Source organism: Protopterus annectens, chromosome 6.part1 (assembly GCF_019279795.1).
Source record: "Protopterus annectens isolate FY-2018-M chromosome 6.part1, PAN1.0, whole genome shotgun sequence".
Lineage (NCBI taxonomy): Eukaryota > Metazoa > Chordata > Ceratodontiformes > Protopteridae > Protopterus > Protopterus annectens.
Genome location: NC_056738.1, coordinates 386,973,926 through 386,994,046, shown reverse-complemented (window position 1 = coordinate 386,994,046; position 20,121 = coordinate 386,973,926). Strand labels below are relative to the sequence as shown.

The following is a 20,121-nucleotide window of genomic DNA, read 5'->3' as shown; positions in this document are numbered from 1 at the left end:
CACAGGACAATCACAGTGACTTGGCTCTGGCACCGCCTACCAGGGAACAACTGGAAGCACCCTTAGGCGGGTAGCTAGCCTTATTTTCAGTAAACTGGCATTACATCACACGAGACAAATGGATTTTACAGACAATAGACCAAGGTTACAGGTTTCACTTCCATACTCTACCAAGGAAGAGAGGAATGCCAAACCTACCTCCAAATCAAAAGACAGAAGCTCTAGAACAAATAACTCACTAAGGATGAGAGCTGTAGAAAGGGTACCATCTATGGAACAAGGACAAGGATTTTACTCCAGACTCTTCCTGGTACCAAGAAAAGAAAACCAATGGAGACCTATTCTCGACCTGTCCGCTTTAAACACATACCTCATTGTACCAAAATTCAAAATGCTGACCCTACAGCAACTTCTTCCCATGCTGGGCAAGGAGTCTTGGCTGGTAACTCTAGATCTCAAGGAGGCATACCTGCACGTCCCCATATGACCAACTTGCAGAAGATACCTCAGATTTCTTGCAGGATCAGAGCATTATCAATTCTCAGCATTGCCCTTTGGCTTATCTACTGCGCCCAGAGTATTCACGAAATGCCTGGCATCAGTAATTGCTCATTGCAGGCTTCAGGGAATTCAAATTTACCCTTACCTGGACGACTGCCTGTTACAAGCGGACAACAAAAACAAATTAACAAAAGACTTGGAAAAGGTCATTCATCTACTGCAAGCCCTGGGATACACAGTCAATATAAAAAAGTCAAGGCTGATACCATCCCAAAGGATAACCTTTTTGGGTGCAGAGCTAGACACATCAAAGCAGATGGCATTCCTAACAGTAGAAAAACAGGAGCAACTCCCTCTCTACTTCATGGCATTAACAAAGCAGAACCAGCTAACAGCAAGAAAAGTCCTGCAAGCCCTGGGTTACATGGCATCCTGTATAATATTGACTCCACATGCCAGACTACACATGAGAAAACTACAGTGGTACCTGAGAAATTTATGGTCTCAACACAAGCACAGCCTAGAAACCCAAATTCCAATAATTCCATGTCTGAAGCAAGAATTCCAATGGTGGGCTCAGGCCTGTCAAACAAAGGGCTGCCCTTTCACAGCACTCAACCAAGCCAGACCATCACAACGGACGCCTCAGACCTCGGTTGGGGGGCGCACATGCTGGACAAGTGCATACAAGGCTTATGGACTCAAGACCAGCTGCACCTACACATAAATCAAAAGGAAATGCTGGCAGTAAAACTGGCAATCTAGACATTCAGACCATTCCTTCAACAGGGTCAACTGTTGATAAGGACGGACAACACCACAGTTATGTGGTACATCAACAAACAGGGAGGCACACATTCATACCCTCTATGCCGGATGGCAATGGACCTATGGAACGTGGCCCTGAGCTTCAACATTCAGTTACAAGCAATTTTTGTGCCAGGAAAAGAAAATATTCTAGCAGACATCCTAAGCAGAACTACCACGGATGCCCACGAATGGATGATGCATCCGGACATCTTCAAAACCATTACAACAAAATGGGGACTACCAGAAATAGACTTATTTGCATCCCCACACAATCACCAACTGAAAAAATTCTGCACGAGGACGTTCCACCCACTTGCTTGGAAAGTGGACTCCCTATCTTTCAGTTGGAAAAACCTGACAGCATATGCATTCCCACCTCTTCCTTTGATGCACAAGGTGCTACTGAAGATCAAAGAAGACCGTCCAAGGATCATCCTGATAGCTCCAGACTGGCCAAGGCAACGTTGGTACCCATTACTGAGGAGTATGTCTCGGGAACAAATATGGCCTCTGCCCCTAGTTCCCTTGCTGCTAACACAGAACAACTTCAAAACCCTGCATCCAAACCTGAAAACACTGCAGCTGGCTGCCTGGAACATTGCTTAAGAACAAATAACCCAGAATTATCTCAAAGGGTTAAAGACATTATCTTGGAGGCTCGCAGACCCTCAACAAGAAAAAATTATTCAGTAAAATGGAAAAGATATCTCATTTAGAGTTATGCAAAAGGAGAAAATGTGTCACTGGTAAACATAGCTAACATCCTGGAATACTTGGCAGAGCTCTTCCACAATGGCCTATCCTATTCTTCCATTAAGATTCATGCATCAGCTATTTCAGCAGAATACAACTTGGATCCTCCAGTCTTCTCACATCCTCTGCTCAGGCAGTTTCTGAGAGGAATTAAAAATGTAAAACCACCACGAAAGCCACCATTGCCAGCATGGGACTTGAACTTTGTGCTAGAAAAGTTGACACTACCTCCTTTCGAGCCAGCAGCAACAGCAGAATTACAGTACTTATCATGGAAAACTGCTTTCCTGCTTGCAATCACTTCAGCACGAAGGGTTTCTGAACTACAGGCATTAATGGCAGTATAGCCCTTCCTGATTTTCCATCCAAGATAGTGTCCATGAGAACTAATCCTACTTTTATGCCAAAGGTGGTCTCCAGGGTATCTTTGAACCAAGCTTTCCACCTGCCTACATTCTTCCACAACCCACAGAACAGGGGAGAAAGACTGTTGCATACCTTGGATGTACATAGACAATTACGCTACTACCTGGACAGGACCAAGAATAATAGAAAAACTGACCAGCTACTGGTAGCATATGCAACAGGAATGGAAGGAAAAGCAATTTCGAAACAGACAATCTCTAAGTGGATAGGAAATTGCATTAGATTTTGTTACTCTTACCATGGAAAGAAAACTCCAGAAGACATCAGACCTCACTCTACAAGGGCTACAGCCACTACCACAGCCTTTTTACGAGGAGTGGCTACCAAAGACATTTTAGAGGCTGCTACTTGGAGCTCCGTGCATACATTTGCCAAGCATTATAATTTACCCTTATACTCCAGATCCCGAGCAGATTTTGCCACTGCTGTTTTGCAAGGGATCTTAACTACACCATAATCTTATTACTCCTCCTCCCCCAGTTTGGCTTTGGTATTCTACCCATTTGTAAGGACTGCAGATGCATCCTTGAAGGACATAGTACAGTTTTGTACCTACCATAAATGTAGATGTCCGATAGGCATGCATCTGCAGTCAGGATTACCCTCCCTCCTTCCCCTCTGAGGTACTTCTAGGGTATTTACCCCTCTTTTAGCTAGCTGGGGGAATCTATTATGGTGTATTTGTTTGTATATACATGTTTATTTTTATTTTGCTCTCTCTTATTTGGAAACTTTTGCAATTATCCAAATTTGCCTTCCTAGAGGGCACCTGGCATCTGGGGCAAGAAACACTGAGGAAGATGGCGTCGGCTGATACCTTTATACCCGAATAACTGCAGCTATGACGTCGGGTGAAGTGCGACATCAGCCGAGGCCAGACCCAGACTTTGGAATCCGGCTGACCGAAGGGCTGCCTGACTACAGGACAACCCATTTGTAAGGACTGCAGATGCATGCCTATCGGACATCTACATTTATGGTAGGTACAAAACTGTACTTTCTGCGGTGTGTCCCATATTCTGCACTTGCACAGGGCCTTTCATGGATTCCACATCGGTTTGGAGGGGTGCAACCTATGCTTTACACATGTTTTTCACTGTGATTTTCTGGCCAGGGACTGTGGTCAGGATGTGTATATCCAGTGTGATTACTCTATGGTCTGGTCTTACCAGTGAGGGATACACTTCTCGTCTTGCCATCCAGTATACATGTTGCTGATTATCACATCCAGTATGCTTACCCCTCTTGTGGGATTGGTACGTTGTTCCTGGGCATTTTGGTTTATGGATTCTTGGAACTTTTCTCCTACTGTGTTGGTGCTAGTATAATGCTCCCAGTGTATGTCTGGGTATTTTCAGTCAAGCAATATAATGTGGTTTGGGGGGCTTGATATATTCATGTATTCCAACGTAGGCCAAGTGCAGTTCCTGGTATTAGGACAGTAGTCTGCAGCAGGCTATGTACTGGGAGGTGGTTTTAGCCATTGGTATTTGACCATGGCTAATCCATGCTGCTTCTTGTTGTGGTACCAACATGGGGGTGTGGTTATCCTTGACATCTATTGCTAGTCACCGTCCTTTTGTAGCTTGTTCCATGTTTTGCGGCTGTACAGCACAGTATGAGGTGTAACCTGGTAGTGTTAGGGTGCTGATGTGAGCCTTGACCCAGTTTTCTATTACAGGACTGATATCAAAATTCTCCATACTGTGTGCATTTACACTGCACACATCTTGCTGTTTAGACTTCTGGCATTGGGTAGCTTTACATCTAGGTTCCTATCCCTTGTGGTACCTATGAAGGTGGGTTTGTGTTTTGAGACTTACCTATTCAGGGCATGCTGTGGGTACTGACAGCCTTTGACAGTATCCATGGGGCCTGGACTGATAGGTGCACGCCACCCCTAGTAGGTGGTGCATCATGTCATACTCCACATGTCTTCCCAGGCTGAAACACATTGGCTCCCCTTTGACTAACTGCATTACTTCAGCCAGTTATTGCAATTGATCATCCCATCGTCATTTTGTGGCTTCATGCTTGGTGAGGGTGGATGTTAGTCAGGGTCCTCAGGTGTGCATATAGTACATGGTGTTACATTACTTAATACATGGCATTTATGCCTCAGGTGGTGCTGCAGGGCTGCCTCTGTTGGATGCGCATATTACACTCCCTGTACATGTTTGTGAGCAGGTCATGTCATTTTAGGCATCCCTGTTGTTATTTGAGTGAGTCAGAAGGGGGTATCATTCCCAGGGTTCTTACTGAGCCAGTGTATGTGCTATGCGTTGCCTCTTTGCCAAGGCCAGGGCATACTGGGCATGCCTCCTTCTGCCTACTGGGACAGGCTCAGGTTGTTCCTCCTCTGAGTCACGCTCTGCCTGTGATGGCCTTGGCAATGGTGGGGGGCTGTTTGGCCCAGCCCTATGCTGGTCCTGCTGCAGCTGTTTTCGCAAGATCATATTATGTAGCATAGCACATACCATGACAATTTGGGTACATGTAGTTGGTGTGTACTGCAAGGCTCCACCAGATGTGTCCAGACACTGGAACTGTGACTTGAGCAGCCCAAACACACGCTGTATTACATTACGTGTTTGTGCATGTGCCTCATTATGGCGTTCCTGTTCAGGTGTGTGTGCGTTTCTGATGGGTGTCATCAGCCACGGCTCCAGTGCATAACCTGCACCCCCCACTAGGTGTCCATGTGGGATGTCCCCATTGGCAAATGTCTGGTACAGCTGCGTCAAATGCCAGATGTGGGAATCATGGTAGCTCCCAGGGCAGCCAGCACACACATTCATTATTATGCCCTGGGCATCACACATGACCTGGCAGTTATTGGAGGGGAAGCCCTTGCGGTTAATGTAGGCCCTACCCCGCTCACCTGCTGGTGCTTTGATGCATATGTGCGTGCAGTCTATTGCACCCACTATCTCAGGGTATTCCGCTTTTTGCTGGAAGAGATGCCTATTGCTGGCCAATACCTCACGGGCATTGGGGAAATATACATGATCACCAACATGTGCTGACATGGCATCCAGGAACTGGTGCAGTACCCTGGAGGCTGATGCCTGTGATGTCCCCATCATATCACCAGTTGGTCTTTGGAAGGTACCTGTTGCTAGTATTCTTAGACCAGCACATACCTTTGTTTCCAGTGGGATCTGTTGGTTCTGTGTGTGAGGCGTGGCCTGCACAGCTCAACTATTTGCTGCAGGAGCTCTCTCTCCACTCTATAGCGCTCTACTATCTCCAGCTCATGTAACCCATGGTAGGTGACCCTGGGCCTGTACACTCTTCTCCGTCTCCTCACTGTGGGTTGTCTGGCACCATCTGCATTGTCACCACCCTCAGCAAGTCGCCTATGTCTCATTATGACAGCTATGGCAGCCCCTAACATTTCTGCTCTGAGTTCAGCTTTTTCAGTTTTCACTTTTAATAGCTTACTCCTGTCTTGCAGTGTCTCTTGAGAGAAACATCCTGCACTGCTGTTTGCAGAGTTTTAAGTGCTGGGATGGGCTACTATTCTGACTGTGTAATTGCCTGCTTCTAATTGTTTTCACCTGCTAGCTCCAGCAGTATTCCCTGCTAGCTTCCTACTAATTCTGTTGCTTCCTTTTTCCTTTCTGTCTCCTCAGGGGGGAGCAGCGTGCATACCAGCAGAAACACGCTCACAGTGGCTTACACGCGCGCACACATGCTTACACGGTTCAGGATCTGCCTATTCCAGTTAAACTGCGCGCACACCAGTGCAAACAGTGTTACAAGTCTGCCAACAGGCTCCTACATGCTCAGTCTGCCGTACACGCGCGCACACCAGCGCAAACAGTGTTAAACATCTACCAACACGCTCCCACATGCTCAGTCTGCCTTACACGCGCGCACACTGCCCTACTCGCGCTTCATGGTGCGCACACGTGCGCATGCACACCCAGCAAGAAACTTTGGTGTAAGTAACAGTGTACACCTTCCATTTCTTGACTTTTCCATGCTTATCTTGTGGCATTCCTCTTTCCCTGATCTGTGTCTGTCATCTGTCATGTTACACTGACCTCCAATGAACTGCATTTCTTTCTACCATTCCCCCCTGTGATGTCACCTATCTCCTACTCTATTCCTCCCCCTTGTGTATCTCTTACACTACTCAGACTGTGCTCTTTTGCTATGTGACTGTGGGATTCGGTATCCTAACCCTCATTTACATGAGATTGCCTACTAATGCTTAATTACATGTCTTAGACTCAGCTTCCCCCCTTAGCAACCACTACACGGTGGCTATGTTGTTTTTGGTCTGCTGGTCCCTGCATTGTCATTTCATGTATTGCATAAAACCCACATTTGTGGGTTTATAACCTTCATTTTTATGTTTTATACAGCGCAGCCCGTTTGCGCAGGGCTGCTCTGCTTTTAAAAAAAATTATATTTTTATAATTTTTGCATCTGGTTACCTTGCCAGTGGCCACATATTTGGCCATTGGCATGCTGCCTGACACATATGCACCCTTTATTTGGAGCTGACATGGCTCCGTTGTGATTTTTGCAGAAACGTACTCGGTTGTCAACTGAGTACATTTCTGCAGCTAAAACGTCTCTTACACGGGCTGGTTTCTGCTTCGTGGATCGCTAATATACCTCATTTGCATACCTTTCGGCTGCAAGTGGGGTATTTAGCATATCCACACCCAGTCCATGTAAGAGACGTTTTAGCTGGTCTCTTACACGGAGTTTCGGGCTGTTCCTGGATCGCGAGTCTTGCATGGAGTGTTACACGTCTCTTACACTCCGTGCAAGCCTTCGTGAATCCTGCCCATTATTTAAGAAAAGTAAATTTTTTCTTCAATAATGTCCTTGTATAATAGCAATAATAACCATCTCGCCCTTGTGATTAAACCACACCAACTGTGGGTAAATCTTTAATACACCACACCCAGTGGTTTGCTATTGCTATAGTAACAGCCTGTGAACTATATCATCTTCCATTTTTTTTTTCATTATACTAGTCAGTTATTGTTTTCAGCTTCCAGTAGTTTCTTCCATTTTCCTTTTTAAGGTGTTCTGTTCTTCTGCTTCCTTCTGTCATTCTTTTATTTTATTCATGTTCCTGTTAATAGTATTTTCTTTGATTCAATTTCTGTATCTCACTCTCCTGAAAAAGTTTCTTCTTATAATACTTAAGTAGTTGTCATGTATTTGTCTCCCACTTTCTTTGATCTTTTTCTGTGTTTTAAACATTCTTACATACAAAAACTGTCCTTCGTCTCTTTCTGTACAGGTCTTTGTTTTTTTATTGCATCATTTTCAGTGTGCACATCACACACTTCTGTTTCATCCTGTGTACATTCTGTCCAAAACTGCCATTTTTCTTAGTCCAGGGGCAGTAAAGCCTACAGTTACCTCTTGCATGCTTTTGCATTCCACAGTCTTTACTTCATTTATTAGGATGGTACGAATTTATGTGCTCCGTTTCCTAGAGATAAAGCATGTCTTAGTTGCCCTGCATGAAGTATAGTACCCCGACCCACCCACAAACGTAACATTTTCTATATTAATGTCCCTTCATGCATTTTCAAACCACCTGTTTTCTGCAGTCTATTCTAGATCTTGACTGTTGCTTGTTTTAAACACTTGTCTAAGAGAGCTGTATGTTTTTTATTTTTACACAATTGAAATGTCTTAAGAATGCAGTGCATCAGTTTATAAAACAAATCTGTAGTTATTTTCCTTTATAAAACCATGAACTACTTCCATGGTTTTGTATCCTTTTTCCTTTCCCACAGGCTTGCAGACTCACTTTGTTTTTTTTTTTCTCATTTAAAATAGTGTCATAATTTACCTTTTTTCAAGTAGTCATCCCTGAAACCTGAAGTTTCAGTTAATATTTCCCAACTATAATCTGATGATATGTACTCATGTTTGAAATACCAGTCTTACCACATTTCTTATTGCTGCCATCATTAGCACTGATGAGAAATGTGGTATGTCTGCTCCTCTGTACTTCTTTCTGCCTTTTGTCTTCTCAAATCCATTCACTTTCTTTTCTCTTTGCAGTTATAGCATTATCCTTTTGCAGCTTTATCCATGTGCATTTGCTGTGTCTCTTGACACGTTGCCTGAATGTCAGTTACCTCACTCATTTTTAACAAAAACATCTGGTAGCTGTCTTTCTCAATCATGCCCAAATTTCCCATCTTGCTTTCTCCCTTCTGTCTTAGCAAAAAGTTGTTTGACACAGTTTTTTTTTATAAAAATCCCACAAAACATATTCCTAGGAGAAAAGGAGAGGATGTTTCCTAGTTTCCAGGCCAGGCCATTGTCTGTAAATAGACCTCCTCAATCTCCCCTAAAACGGACAAATAGACCTACTGAGGCTAGACTGGTCAACAAAAAATAAATAAGTGATTGCAAAATAATCCTCAAAATAAGAATATAATGTAGGTTGTAGAACAGCAGCTGCTTAATTTTCACAACAGGTATCAATTGTTCTTATGCATTCCCATCCACAGTTTAGTTTAATTATTTCTTATAATATTACTGCATGTACTTTATATCGCATGTTGCACGACTCAGAGTAGTCATACATTGATACTGTAGTTCTAAATCTGTCCAGTCTCTCTTGTATCTTGTACCATCAGATACTGAAAAGAGAGCTTTAGTTTTAGGATGATGTTTACATGTGAGTCTATATATCCCCAGTATGGCAGCCTTATTGGCAGATGGATGTACTACTAGAAAAAAAATCTGCTGTATGAGACAGCCAAGTAGGACATATAATGGCATTTGCTGCAAGAGTCTTTGCTTGAAATAGCTATTGTTAAGGGAGAACCTTGCAAAACTGTTTATATTGTCTAGTGGTTCTCCCACCCCCACATCATGCCTACCAGTAATTGCCTTGATGCAAAAATAGTTCTGCTGTGCATTGTGCTGTTTCAGACTTTTGACATTAAATGCATAAAAATGAATTGCTGATATTCACTAGTCCTTTTGTTCTACCAGCTACTTGTATTACTTAAAATCATCCTTTGAAATATAGTGCTTCCATGCACAAATGTTGCCTAAGGGTAAATGTTTGTGGTGTCTAGCTTCTTCTTCTTCCTCATATAATCTGTTTTAATATCCAGTGTCTAACAACTTTCCCATCTACTAGTCACATGTCATTAAAACAAAACTGTAAGTACAGCCCAAGACCAAGTAACTTCTGTTACCACCCTGCTAACCTCACTCCTACTACAGTGATGCTCCGTCCATTTTAGGGTTCCATTTTGTAAGTCTCTGATCTCCATTTACAAGTACCGGAGTTCTGTTACTTAGTTGTCTGTTGCACTCCCTGTCATCTTAATATGTTATCTTTCACTATGAGTGTATTCCCCTCTTAGATTCCTAGTAGATATCCATTAGCCATGATCAGCCACCTACTGAGCTGTCAGTAGATTCATTTGTTTGATTAATTTGATTTTAAATTTGTTAACCAGGAAGTAGCACTGATTTCAGGCTTAGCCTGAATGTGACAAAACAGCAGCAAATAAAGTTTCAACTTACAAGATTAAATTGTAAAATAATACTACCTTCATTCACTGGAATAAGCAGAAAGTAGAAGGCTACATCAATGGCCACTGGGGATGCTATTAATCAGTGCCCATCTTTCATACCTCTCAGCCTCGTAATGCAAGAAATCTGGAGAAAGCCTAAAATAATGTGAACAAAGGTCCAAACATAGGCACAGATTTGTAAATATTCCTCTTATAAAGTTGGAAAATTGATATAATAACAAAATTTGTTAGTGTGCATTTTTCTTTAAGATAAGACTGAAACTCAAATATATGTCGTTTAGTGACTTCAGTCCTCTGTGATTTGACAGAAAGCCAAAATATTTTATTAGGAACAGACCAAAAACATGAGGAAAAATTTTGGACATTCTGCAAAAATCTGGACAGTTAAGAGGTATGCCATCTCTCCCTCTCTGCCAGCAGAATAGCTGTCCAGATTCTAAATTACCTCAGTAGTTGCTCATTAGGCTCTTGATAATATCTAAGAATGTGAAAGTGTGTTTGTATTAGTTTGTGCTTATGAAGTGGCACTGTATGGATAATTAACCATAGAGGAGAGGGAGTAATTACCAGCATGGAAGACTTCTTTATGCCAGCTGTATATCTGTTCTTGAAGTTTGTATGTCACTGCCCTAAGGTCAGTGATCACTGAATGTCATAAAATATCTGGGATCTGTGTTTGTATTTGAGGTTTGAAGTCTGTGGCTGTGAAACTCTTGAGCCAACAGGTATCTGTTATTTGAAGCTTGAAATAAAAAAATGGCAAGCAGGGAACACTGGCAGACTTCAAGTGTACCGAGGATTGCTGTGTTTAAAGGAATTAATTTCAAGGCAGTGAATATGTTCTGCAGCTTAAATGAGAAGTAATTGAGATGGAATAGAAGTCAGTGGAAAATAATGTTAAGCCTTTCAGTTTCAGAAATGCTAAATGGTACCAATTTTTCAAAAATACAGCTGTTATAACAAAGGATGACCTAACTTTGAACCACTCCTGCTGTATGACCCTCACACTCTGAAGTCAACCTGTTATGCTGAACAGTGTGAATGCTTTCTATAAAGTCTTGTTCTTATTCAAACTTGCTTGTTGTGGCATTGATAGATATCTGGTTCCAGATCTCCCTGAAAACATTAAGCTGATGTTTTTAATTGTCTCAATTTAATGTTGCCTCTTCTACAGGTTTTTTCTTGCCTTGTTCAGCCATCAGCTCATTCATAACTCTTTCTACATGTTTCCATAAATTCTGCATGTTTGCCCCCCTCAGCCTTTGTTCATTCTTCACCAGTGCTGTGCTCCTGTGAAGTTGCGCTGTCCCCATACTGTTGTAAGCTTCTGCATCATGTCTTTCTGCTTCCCCCTTATACTTGTGTACTTCTGCCATTTATTATTTTCTGGTCTTTTCTGCCTAGACTGTTCCTCCAAAATATGTAGTTCCTTTTGTCTCGTATCTCTCTGCTTCTCTAAATGACCAAATGTTCACCATATCTTTAATGCTCCAGTTGTCTGCTGGGCCATTCATTCTCCATGATTTAGACCTGCTTTTGTCTCCCTTTTCTTATCCCTTTGTCTGTACCTTCCTTCCTTCCACTGCTGTAGCCACTCTTCCTACATCTCTTATGCTTCTTTCTTTCTGTAATTCACGATCCCCATGCCTTCTTTTAACTATTCTGTTGCCTCACATTTTTCAGTTCTCTTCACACTTTTAGCCTTCTTTTAGCTAAACTCTTGAATGTGGACAGTGTTAATAATTCCCTAAATAATGTAACTTTTATTTAAATTTTAGTTGTCTGATGATGGGGTGAAGAAAGTATATATCATTTCATCAGACATTTAAGTCTTTTGGTGAAGCTGTATTACTACACTCAGATTTCAGGCAGTAGGTCATTTTTCTGATAAGGAAAGAGTACTATTGATTAGGATTCAGGTAAACAACTTTGAACTGGTAGTAGGATCTATCTGTGCACCCTTCAGCCAAGTATTGGGCTTTTTTGCAGAACAAGGCACATGGATTGATTTATTAAATAAAATGATAAATAATAAATATTGCCACAAATTCTCAGGAAAAGTACTAATATGTATGCTAAAGCCTACAAGAGCAGCAGAGAGGACAAAGAGATACTTTTCTGATTCAGTCAAAGTATCACTAATCAGTAAATATATTATATTATAGTGTTATGTTATATTATATTGCTATATTAATTATATTATGTATTATATTATATTATTGTTGTATATTATTATATTAATAATGACCAGCTAAAATTCTATCTGCATGTTCTAAGTAACATTAAGAAAACCCATGAAAAACTTGGTCTGCTGTATAGAAACAAAAGCTTTCTCTCTAGTACTGCTAAAAGATCTCTTTCACATGCCTACCTATTACCAGCACTTTTCTATGGGTCTCAAATTCTCACCAGTTTAAAATCCACACTTATTTTAACTTGAGTCTACTTACAACAAGATAGCTAAATTTGCTGCCGAACTTCCTTACTCTACACACCACTGCTTAGCACAAAAAAAACTGAACTAGTTAGAATTCCCTCATAACCTCCTTCTCTCCGAACTTCAAATAATTCATTCTATTCTTTATCAACCCACTTTCTGCCCCAGTATTTCATCTATCATCTCCCTCTACATGCCTATGTGAACCCCGTGAAGCTCTGAACAATATCTCCTGACTGTTCACAAGCCTAAGACCAATATAGGAAAAAAATCTCTTTAGCTGTTACCCTGCTGAAAAATGGAATAAACTACCTTTAGACATCCATTACATTAAATCCAAATCCCTTTTCAGGAAGGCAGTAAAAACGCACTTGATGGAAAATAGATTTTGTTATTGCTATCTTCCTCCTGGTTGACTCATCTCCTTCATGTTATCCTACTCTCTATTCAGGCTTCTATTTTTTTTGTAACTCTTTCTCTTTATCTCTCTTTTACAACACTGCCACTCATCATTCCTTCCTCTCTCCTTCTATCCTATACGTTTTGAATTCCTTACTCAGTACACCTACTCTTTTGTTACTCACAACTTTTCTATTTATTTTTTCAGACGTTAATGTCTATCTTTATTGCTTTGTTGTTCATCTCCTGTGTATCTTCTGATGCTGAACGATTTATTCAAATTGCTTTATATTTTAATTACTATTACTTATGTTTATGTAATTTTTTTGGTTCATCTTATGTTAAATTAATTGTATGTTTTTCTGTGGAGCTTTTCTCCCCAGGTGTGCACTGAAAAAGGGCTTTGTCCCAGTTGGACTAACCCAGTCAACAAATGTCAAATAAAATAATAAATAAAATAAAGTAATAAATTTGCATTCTGAAATAGGCTTTTTTTTTTGCTGGTGATTTCAGTGTAGATATGGACTCTTCTTCCAGAGGTGTGCATGTTAAACTGTTGGAAGGATTTCTTTATTGAGTTGTGTTCTCATGGATTGTTGGTACCATAAATTTTAATGTATATTACAAAGAAATGTAAACAGAAATTACTACCATTTGATTACACCAGAAATCATATTTACTTCTATATGGGCCTCCTGTTTTTATTCCATCTAACAGGAAAAAGAGGAGGCAAGAAATTGACCAGCTTAATATGCAGCTTCGGTTATTGGGTGCATCCTGCCAAGTAGGTACTTTAAAAGGTCTTGCAGGATTAACCTGTCATTAAAATTATTTCAAGATCTGGAAGAAGATATACAAGGTAAATATTAGTAAAGATAGGCATCAGCATATAGACATTTGTGGCTCTTTTTTTTATAAATCTGAATTTTCAGAAAGCCAAAAGTAATTTTATGAGCAAATTAAGAATAAGACAGACTCTTGTAACATATTTGGCAGTAGCCCTACAGCAGGTACATACTATAATAAAATCTCGCCGGAGATTTGGGATGCATGGTTAGCTTAAAAAGGCCCCAGTGGTCGTTGGCATAGTACATGCCTATGAACCCATAACATTAATCCAAGAACAGATATTCATATTGCAAAAGAAGTTGTTCACAAAAATTTGAAAAGATTAACAAACTGGGTTTATGAATGGCCTTCAATGAAGTCCATTAATCAAGTTGTAATATCTTTTGAGGACATAATAGGTCCAGGACAAGATTTGTTTCCTCTTAAATTTTGGGAAACTTTTGATGATATCCTTGTACCCTATGTTTACAGACTCTCTAGCTTCCTAGTAAATTCCCCAAATGTAGTGGCATGATATTTCTCATTTACTAGAGTAGTTCTAATTTACAACATCAGCAAGTATCCAGCAGAGTTAGCAAATTACAGACCTATTTCTTCACTAAACGCCAACCATAAAATTAAAGCAAAAGTATTGAACCAGCTGATTCTTAAGCATGCCTTGGAAACAGTTTCTCCATTTCAGTTTGGTTTTGTGCCTGGTAAATCATTAATAATTGTTATTCAGATGTTAGAAGGATTTCATGTTTATTATGCGTACGGAATAAGAGATGTCACTTAGTTTGTTCCCAAAAGTCTTTCATCTAATAGATAGAACATATATTTTCTACATTTTGGATTATATGGTATTACCTGACAAGATAAAAAAATGATCTTTATTTTTATATATATATTTTTTTTCAAACTAAATGCTATTTAACTGCAAATGGACAAGATACAGTTATAAATTTGCAAAGATCAGTGGTAAGACAAGGTTGTGCTCCACCTCCCACTGATCAGAAATGCTGTTATACAGGGCAATAAAATTATTCCTGTTGACATAAAAATATCCAGTTAAACGTCTTGCCTATGCTGATGATTTGATTGTAATTGTGGAGAATGTTGTACTTTCTGCAGTACATCTATTTTAATTTGTTGAAAGATATCTTACAAAGTAGAGGATCTGTTATGAATAAATCCAAATATAAAATCATGTGTATTCATAAACAGGCAAGGATTGCTGGATAATTTATAGTGGCTAAAAGCACTCGTGCATTGTTTAGGTTGGACATTACTGTTCACTGTGACTGTATTGATTTAGCTCATTTGAAGGCAATATATCAGATGGAACTAATTAAGTTGGTGGTTCAATGCAAACATGTCTTTTGCTGGTAGGTGAAGTTTCTTTAAAATGAAAGTTATCTTATTTAGGTCTTTTTCACGCAAAGTATGCTGTTACCCCTGGAATTTTTGTGCTATGGTAAAGTTAGGGTGCTTTGCTCCAAATTAGTTTGGAAAGGTGGCTGTGTCAGAGTTTCGTGGAAACTGCTTATTAGGTAAAGTTGCAATGTCATTTACAACATTAAATATCCACGAATGCTGTGCTTTAACCAAATCTGGATAAATGCAAATTATTGTAAATGGAATAAATTGTTAGAGCATCAGTTTTCAGCTGTGTTTGCCTCCCACCATGCAGAAGATCTTTCAACTCAATATATACTTAGTATTATCATATAAAGATTTGTAGAGAATTAAATATATAGAAAGCTAATTCATTATCTTCAGTCTCCTTGGGCAGACTTAATTTTTGTTTGTCCGTGCATTTCATATTTAAAGCTGGAACCAAGTATTATAAAGCTGATAGAATGCAGTAAAGTATACATCTTTTTTATTCATAGTGATCAAAAGCATTAAGGAAATGAGTACTGCTCTTCACACTGTTATTTTTAACATTATCCAAATATTTTAGTGTTACTTTTGTTACACAAAAATACCCAGTGTTCTGATTCAAAGGATTTAAAAGTAATTGGCCTCATTTAATTCTTTATCCTATATAACAATGTGTTATTTTCAGAATTCTTTTGAAGCAGTACCACTGTCTGATAAAATCTTATAGGGATGGAGTTGTCCAAAGTTGTCCAACAAAAAAATTCTTCTGCAAGCCTACTTTACTCCCCATCGTCTAGTGTGGTATGGTCACAATAAACTATTTGCATGGTTGTGGCAAAACTGGTTCTGGAAAACATATGGTGGGGTTGCTCTTGTATTTTACAATGCGGGACAAAACATTAAAGTTAGCATGTCCACTGTCTGATACTAAGACTGTATATGTGCTCAATGGATACTGTGTGAAATTTCCAGCTTCTTTAACACATCATTAAAGCTAACATTGTTAACAAGTTTAGCAACAAAGAATTCTCCTTGAATGTTGGAATCAGAAGGTCGCAATTATTATCGAGTTTCTTTCAACAGTTTAATAATGAATAACTAGAGTGTTAAAGCTGTGTTTTTATTTAGTCACCTGGAGGGGTGGGCTGTCAGTCAACTTAAATATTTTGTATACTTTTGGCGGGAGGAGAATGCAGGACATTTAAGAAATATGTATTCTCTCCAGTGTATATATTGTTTATGAAAAAATATAAAAGAAAAAGCCAACTGGAGAGGTACTGAGTTAAATTTTCTAGAAAGGATGATAGAACTGAGCATCTTGATTATAATGGGGAAGCAATGTACAGCATTTTTCTTCATGATAGAAAGTCAGTTAAACTACATTGCTTTCACAAGTGTTGCTGCAGGCATTAGCAAACAGATGAAACTGGTTTTATCTGAACTGGGCTGAGATATTCTTGCTTTATAGTTTATAATCACAGAGACGCGATATACAGCATTTTAATTTGATTTCAGAAGGTAACGCACAGTATTTTGATTTTAAATTAAAAAAGTTCCAGTGGTACAGTTGGTGGCCTGTGAGGTTGAAGATATGGGCTGTTTCATAACTTCAGACTGTATACATTATTCTGAGCATATGTAGAATTGCTAACTTCATCCAGCCCTCCTTGAAACGTTCCACCTTGCTCTGTCAGCCTAAATGTATATTCTCCAATTACCACTACCTGAGCCAAACTCATTTTTTTTTTTTTTGCATATTGTCATAGGGAGGTATTATATAGTATTTTAAGTTGTGGGTAAGAAGCAGCATAGAGCATTTTTTTCTTGATTTAAAAAAAAAATTGCATTACTGTCATAAGCACTTTGGATTTTTTTTTTTTATGCATCTTATTTATTTGAAGTTCCTTGAATCTCTTCTAGTTCATTGCCACTGGAGGGTCACACACTTGGATTTGGATTGCTCTCTTTTAGAAAGGTTGGCATGCAACTGAAACTGATCTTAAATAGTTTATAGAACAATGATCATCACTGGGAAACGTAACCAAGATTTTCGCTTGTTATGAAAAACCAATTATGCAGTTTTCACAGCTACTACCATAAGCTTTAGCAGACACTGAAACTTATTTTACCTGAGCTGAGGCATTCTTGTCTTGCAGATTGTAATCCTGATGGAGCAATGTGTAGTATTTTAAAATGATTTTGGTAAAGCAGTACACTTTATTTTGCTCTAAATTAATAAAACTTGTATTGCTTTCACATGTGCTAGCAAATAAATGAAACTGATGTTAAATGGTTTTTTGGGTTCTTAGGCAGTGAGGACAATTCTCTGTCCATATTTATCTCTGAGCTTGCTCAGTGCAGGCCTATGTAACTGTAGTACATTTGGCAGCTTTGCCCAGCAGGCAGCTTACATTCATAGCATGAGAATGTACTGTCAGTGTCTGACTTTTTCACATTTGTTGTAAGCCAATAGAAAAACAAAAATATGTATTTTTTTAAGGAAGACTAGATTAGGCTTCCTTTTTTGCATATTCGCTGTGGGAACTGTAGTGATGTTGAGTCACCAGGTGCTAATTGGTCAAAACAAATAGACAAAAATAAAAAACACTTTTGGCGATCACAAAACAATTCTTTTTTGCAAAGGTCAAACCCTCCCAACTGTCTATGAGGGGTGAAATTCTTGTGTCCATCACACTAGTATATGACATCTCCAAGGTCACAGTAATGGGGATAAGTGCAACCTCACTGGTCACATAAGCGTCTTTTGGCCATTACTGTTTGATCAGTTAGCATTTAGCATTCTGTGAGAATGTGTTTAGCAAGTTCACAGATTCCTGGGGAAGACTCCAACATCATCTGTGTTGCAGTGATTATTTGCTCGTCTGCTGTACAAATGTGCAGGTTTAAGTTCTTAATGCTGTTTCTATTTATGATGTTTTTGCCATGCACTGGTGGTTTGCCTGCCTGTAGTGTTAGGGTGTAGGTTTCAGTTTTCCAAGCTATTTTTATGAGAACATAATGATTCAGAAAGGTTGGCATTCAGACCTGACTACTGATTATTTTTTGTGGGCAGTTTAAATGTTCTGTTTGTGTCTCTGTGCATTTTTATGGAATGTCTTGGCTGTCTTTTACCTCCTGAAAACCTGCTAATTAGCTACTGTACTGAGTCCATCTGCATTTCGGTTATTGTTGCCCTTTTGAGATGGCCATGGCTGAAAAGAGTCAAAGGTGGTGCAAATTAAGAGCAAGTTAAATTAAAAATATATGTATTCTGTTAATAATTGACCTGGTCTGTTGTAGTCAGTCTTTGTAAGTAATGTTCCTCAGAAACTGGTTTACTTTGTGATGGTGTTAAATGGCGACAGGCTTTAAACAGTTGGAGATTTATGAAGGAGGATGCAGGTCTGGTTTGTTGATGCTAGTTAACCAACAGAAGAGTCTGGCAGAGGATGTAGCATGGATGTTGATGGTTTTCTCTGTCAACAGTATCTTGTACTCACAATAATGTTAATATAGAGTTATGGGTCAGTGGAGATTAAAAAAAAATATCTACAAAAATTGTCCTGATCAGAAGAAGTGCTCTGACCAGTGTAGGATTCACTGTAGTTCAGAAATGTAATGGTGGAGAAAAAGCTTAATCTGCAGTCCATATCAAATTCTTACCTGCAATTTCTGTTATTTTTTTCCCATGCTGTTGCAGGGAGATAGCCTAACAGTTAACTAACATAGTCGCACGATCCTATTTTCTTATTCATATGGCCTCATGACTAGTGTTGCATCTTCTCTATAATCACTTGGATGATGTATCCTGTAGGTATCCTTCAGGGATCCTGTCTGTCTTGTACTGGTTCTTTGGGTTTCTTAGCATAGTCTACAAATATGCAGTGATCCAATCGTACTCTCATCAGTGTAGTGTAATTTCTTGTTTTCCTTGTTTGATGATTGACAAAGTTCTCTTTCGAAAAACATTGCTATTCCAGCAGGATACAAGTAATTTAGTAAACTATATTATAATTTTAATTTGGCTTCAAGATGTGATAGAGTATAGCAAATACCCTTTGCAATAAGTGTAGATTTTTCATTTAGACTCTGAAATTATATAGCACACCTTGCTTTGCCCATTTTTAGATGATGTGGCGGTCATGATGTTCCAGATTGAAGATTTTAAGCAAGATGCGGAGTCTTCTGAAAATGATGATGATGTACTTGAATTGGGAGGGGCACAGAATTCTGAAGTAGATAGTACTATGTCTAACTCATCTGAAGCAGATGAAAATGCAAGAAACACCCATTCAAGGCAATATAGAACAACACCCAATCTGCAAGTACCCAATTCCTCTTCATCCGTAGGTAAGCAATACTTTTGTTATAGTGTCATTACCAAAAGTGGTATTTAATTTTATGTTTTAACTTTTAATTAACTTTTTTTGCATGAGTAATGGAAACCCAAAAGGGTAGAGTAGGAAAATGGACTTAAAGGCACAGAGGAGGCTTCTATGTGGATTATTATTCCATACTATGCATTAAACTCAATAGCAGGAAAATGATGCAATGGTGGAAGCACATTTATTCCAGATATGTATTTTTGAAAGTTTGTATATTCAATGCCTATTATGGAAAAACCTTGCAAGCATGCCAGTGGACATTTGCTCACAAGTTAAGACCATCAAAGGAACTGCTTTGAGTTTTAAACTCAGAATGACTCAAGCTGAAGATAACTACACTTGGCTAAAGGTCTGTAGCAAATAAAGTTTATTCATAAAAAGTAATAAAAATTCAATGTGTAGGTTATTTTTATTATAACAAGTAGCCCTTGAGTATAAGAGAAAACAAGGTTCTGTTGAAGTCCAAAGTTATATTTGTGTAGGACAAAAGTGTTTAACTTTTTATTTCTGTATGACCTACAGTTTTTATACTGGTGACTTATTAAAGTGTTTTTTTTTGTATCTGTGTAACTCCGTTTGGTATTTTGGAGGCTTCTACTTCCGGATTCTGCTTGGTGTTTTTTCAAGTGAGTGAGTGTTCGAAAACAATATC

The 20,121-nt window shown here is 39.2% G+C and overlaps 1 protein-coding gene across 2 annotated transcripts in view; it reads left to right on the top strand.

The window, feature by feature from the left end:
* The window catches only part of BAD (BCL2 associated agonist of cell death), a 392,415-nt gene that overhangs the window by 129,816 nt on the left and 242,478 nt on the right, over positions 1-20,121 (top strand). For both annotated transcript variants that reach the window (XM_044075801.1, XM_044075800.1), the window contains one exon: positions 19,213-19,434. In XM_044075801.1, the coding sequence (XP_043931736.1) occupies positions 19,227-19,434 (208 nt within the window). In that variant the 5' untranslated portion in view covers positions 19,213-19,226. The remainder of the gene's footprint in view (positions 1-19,212; positions 19,435-20,121) is intronic.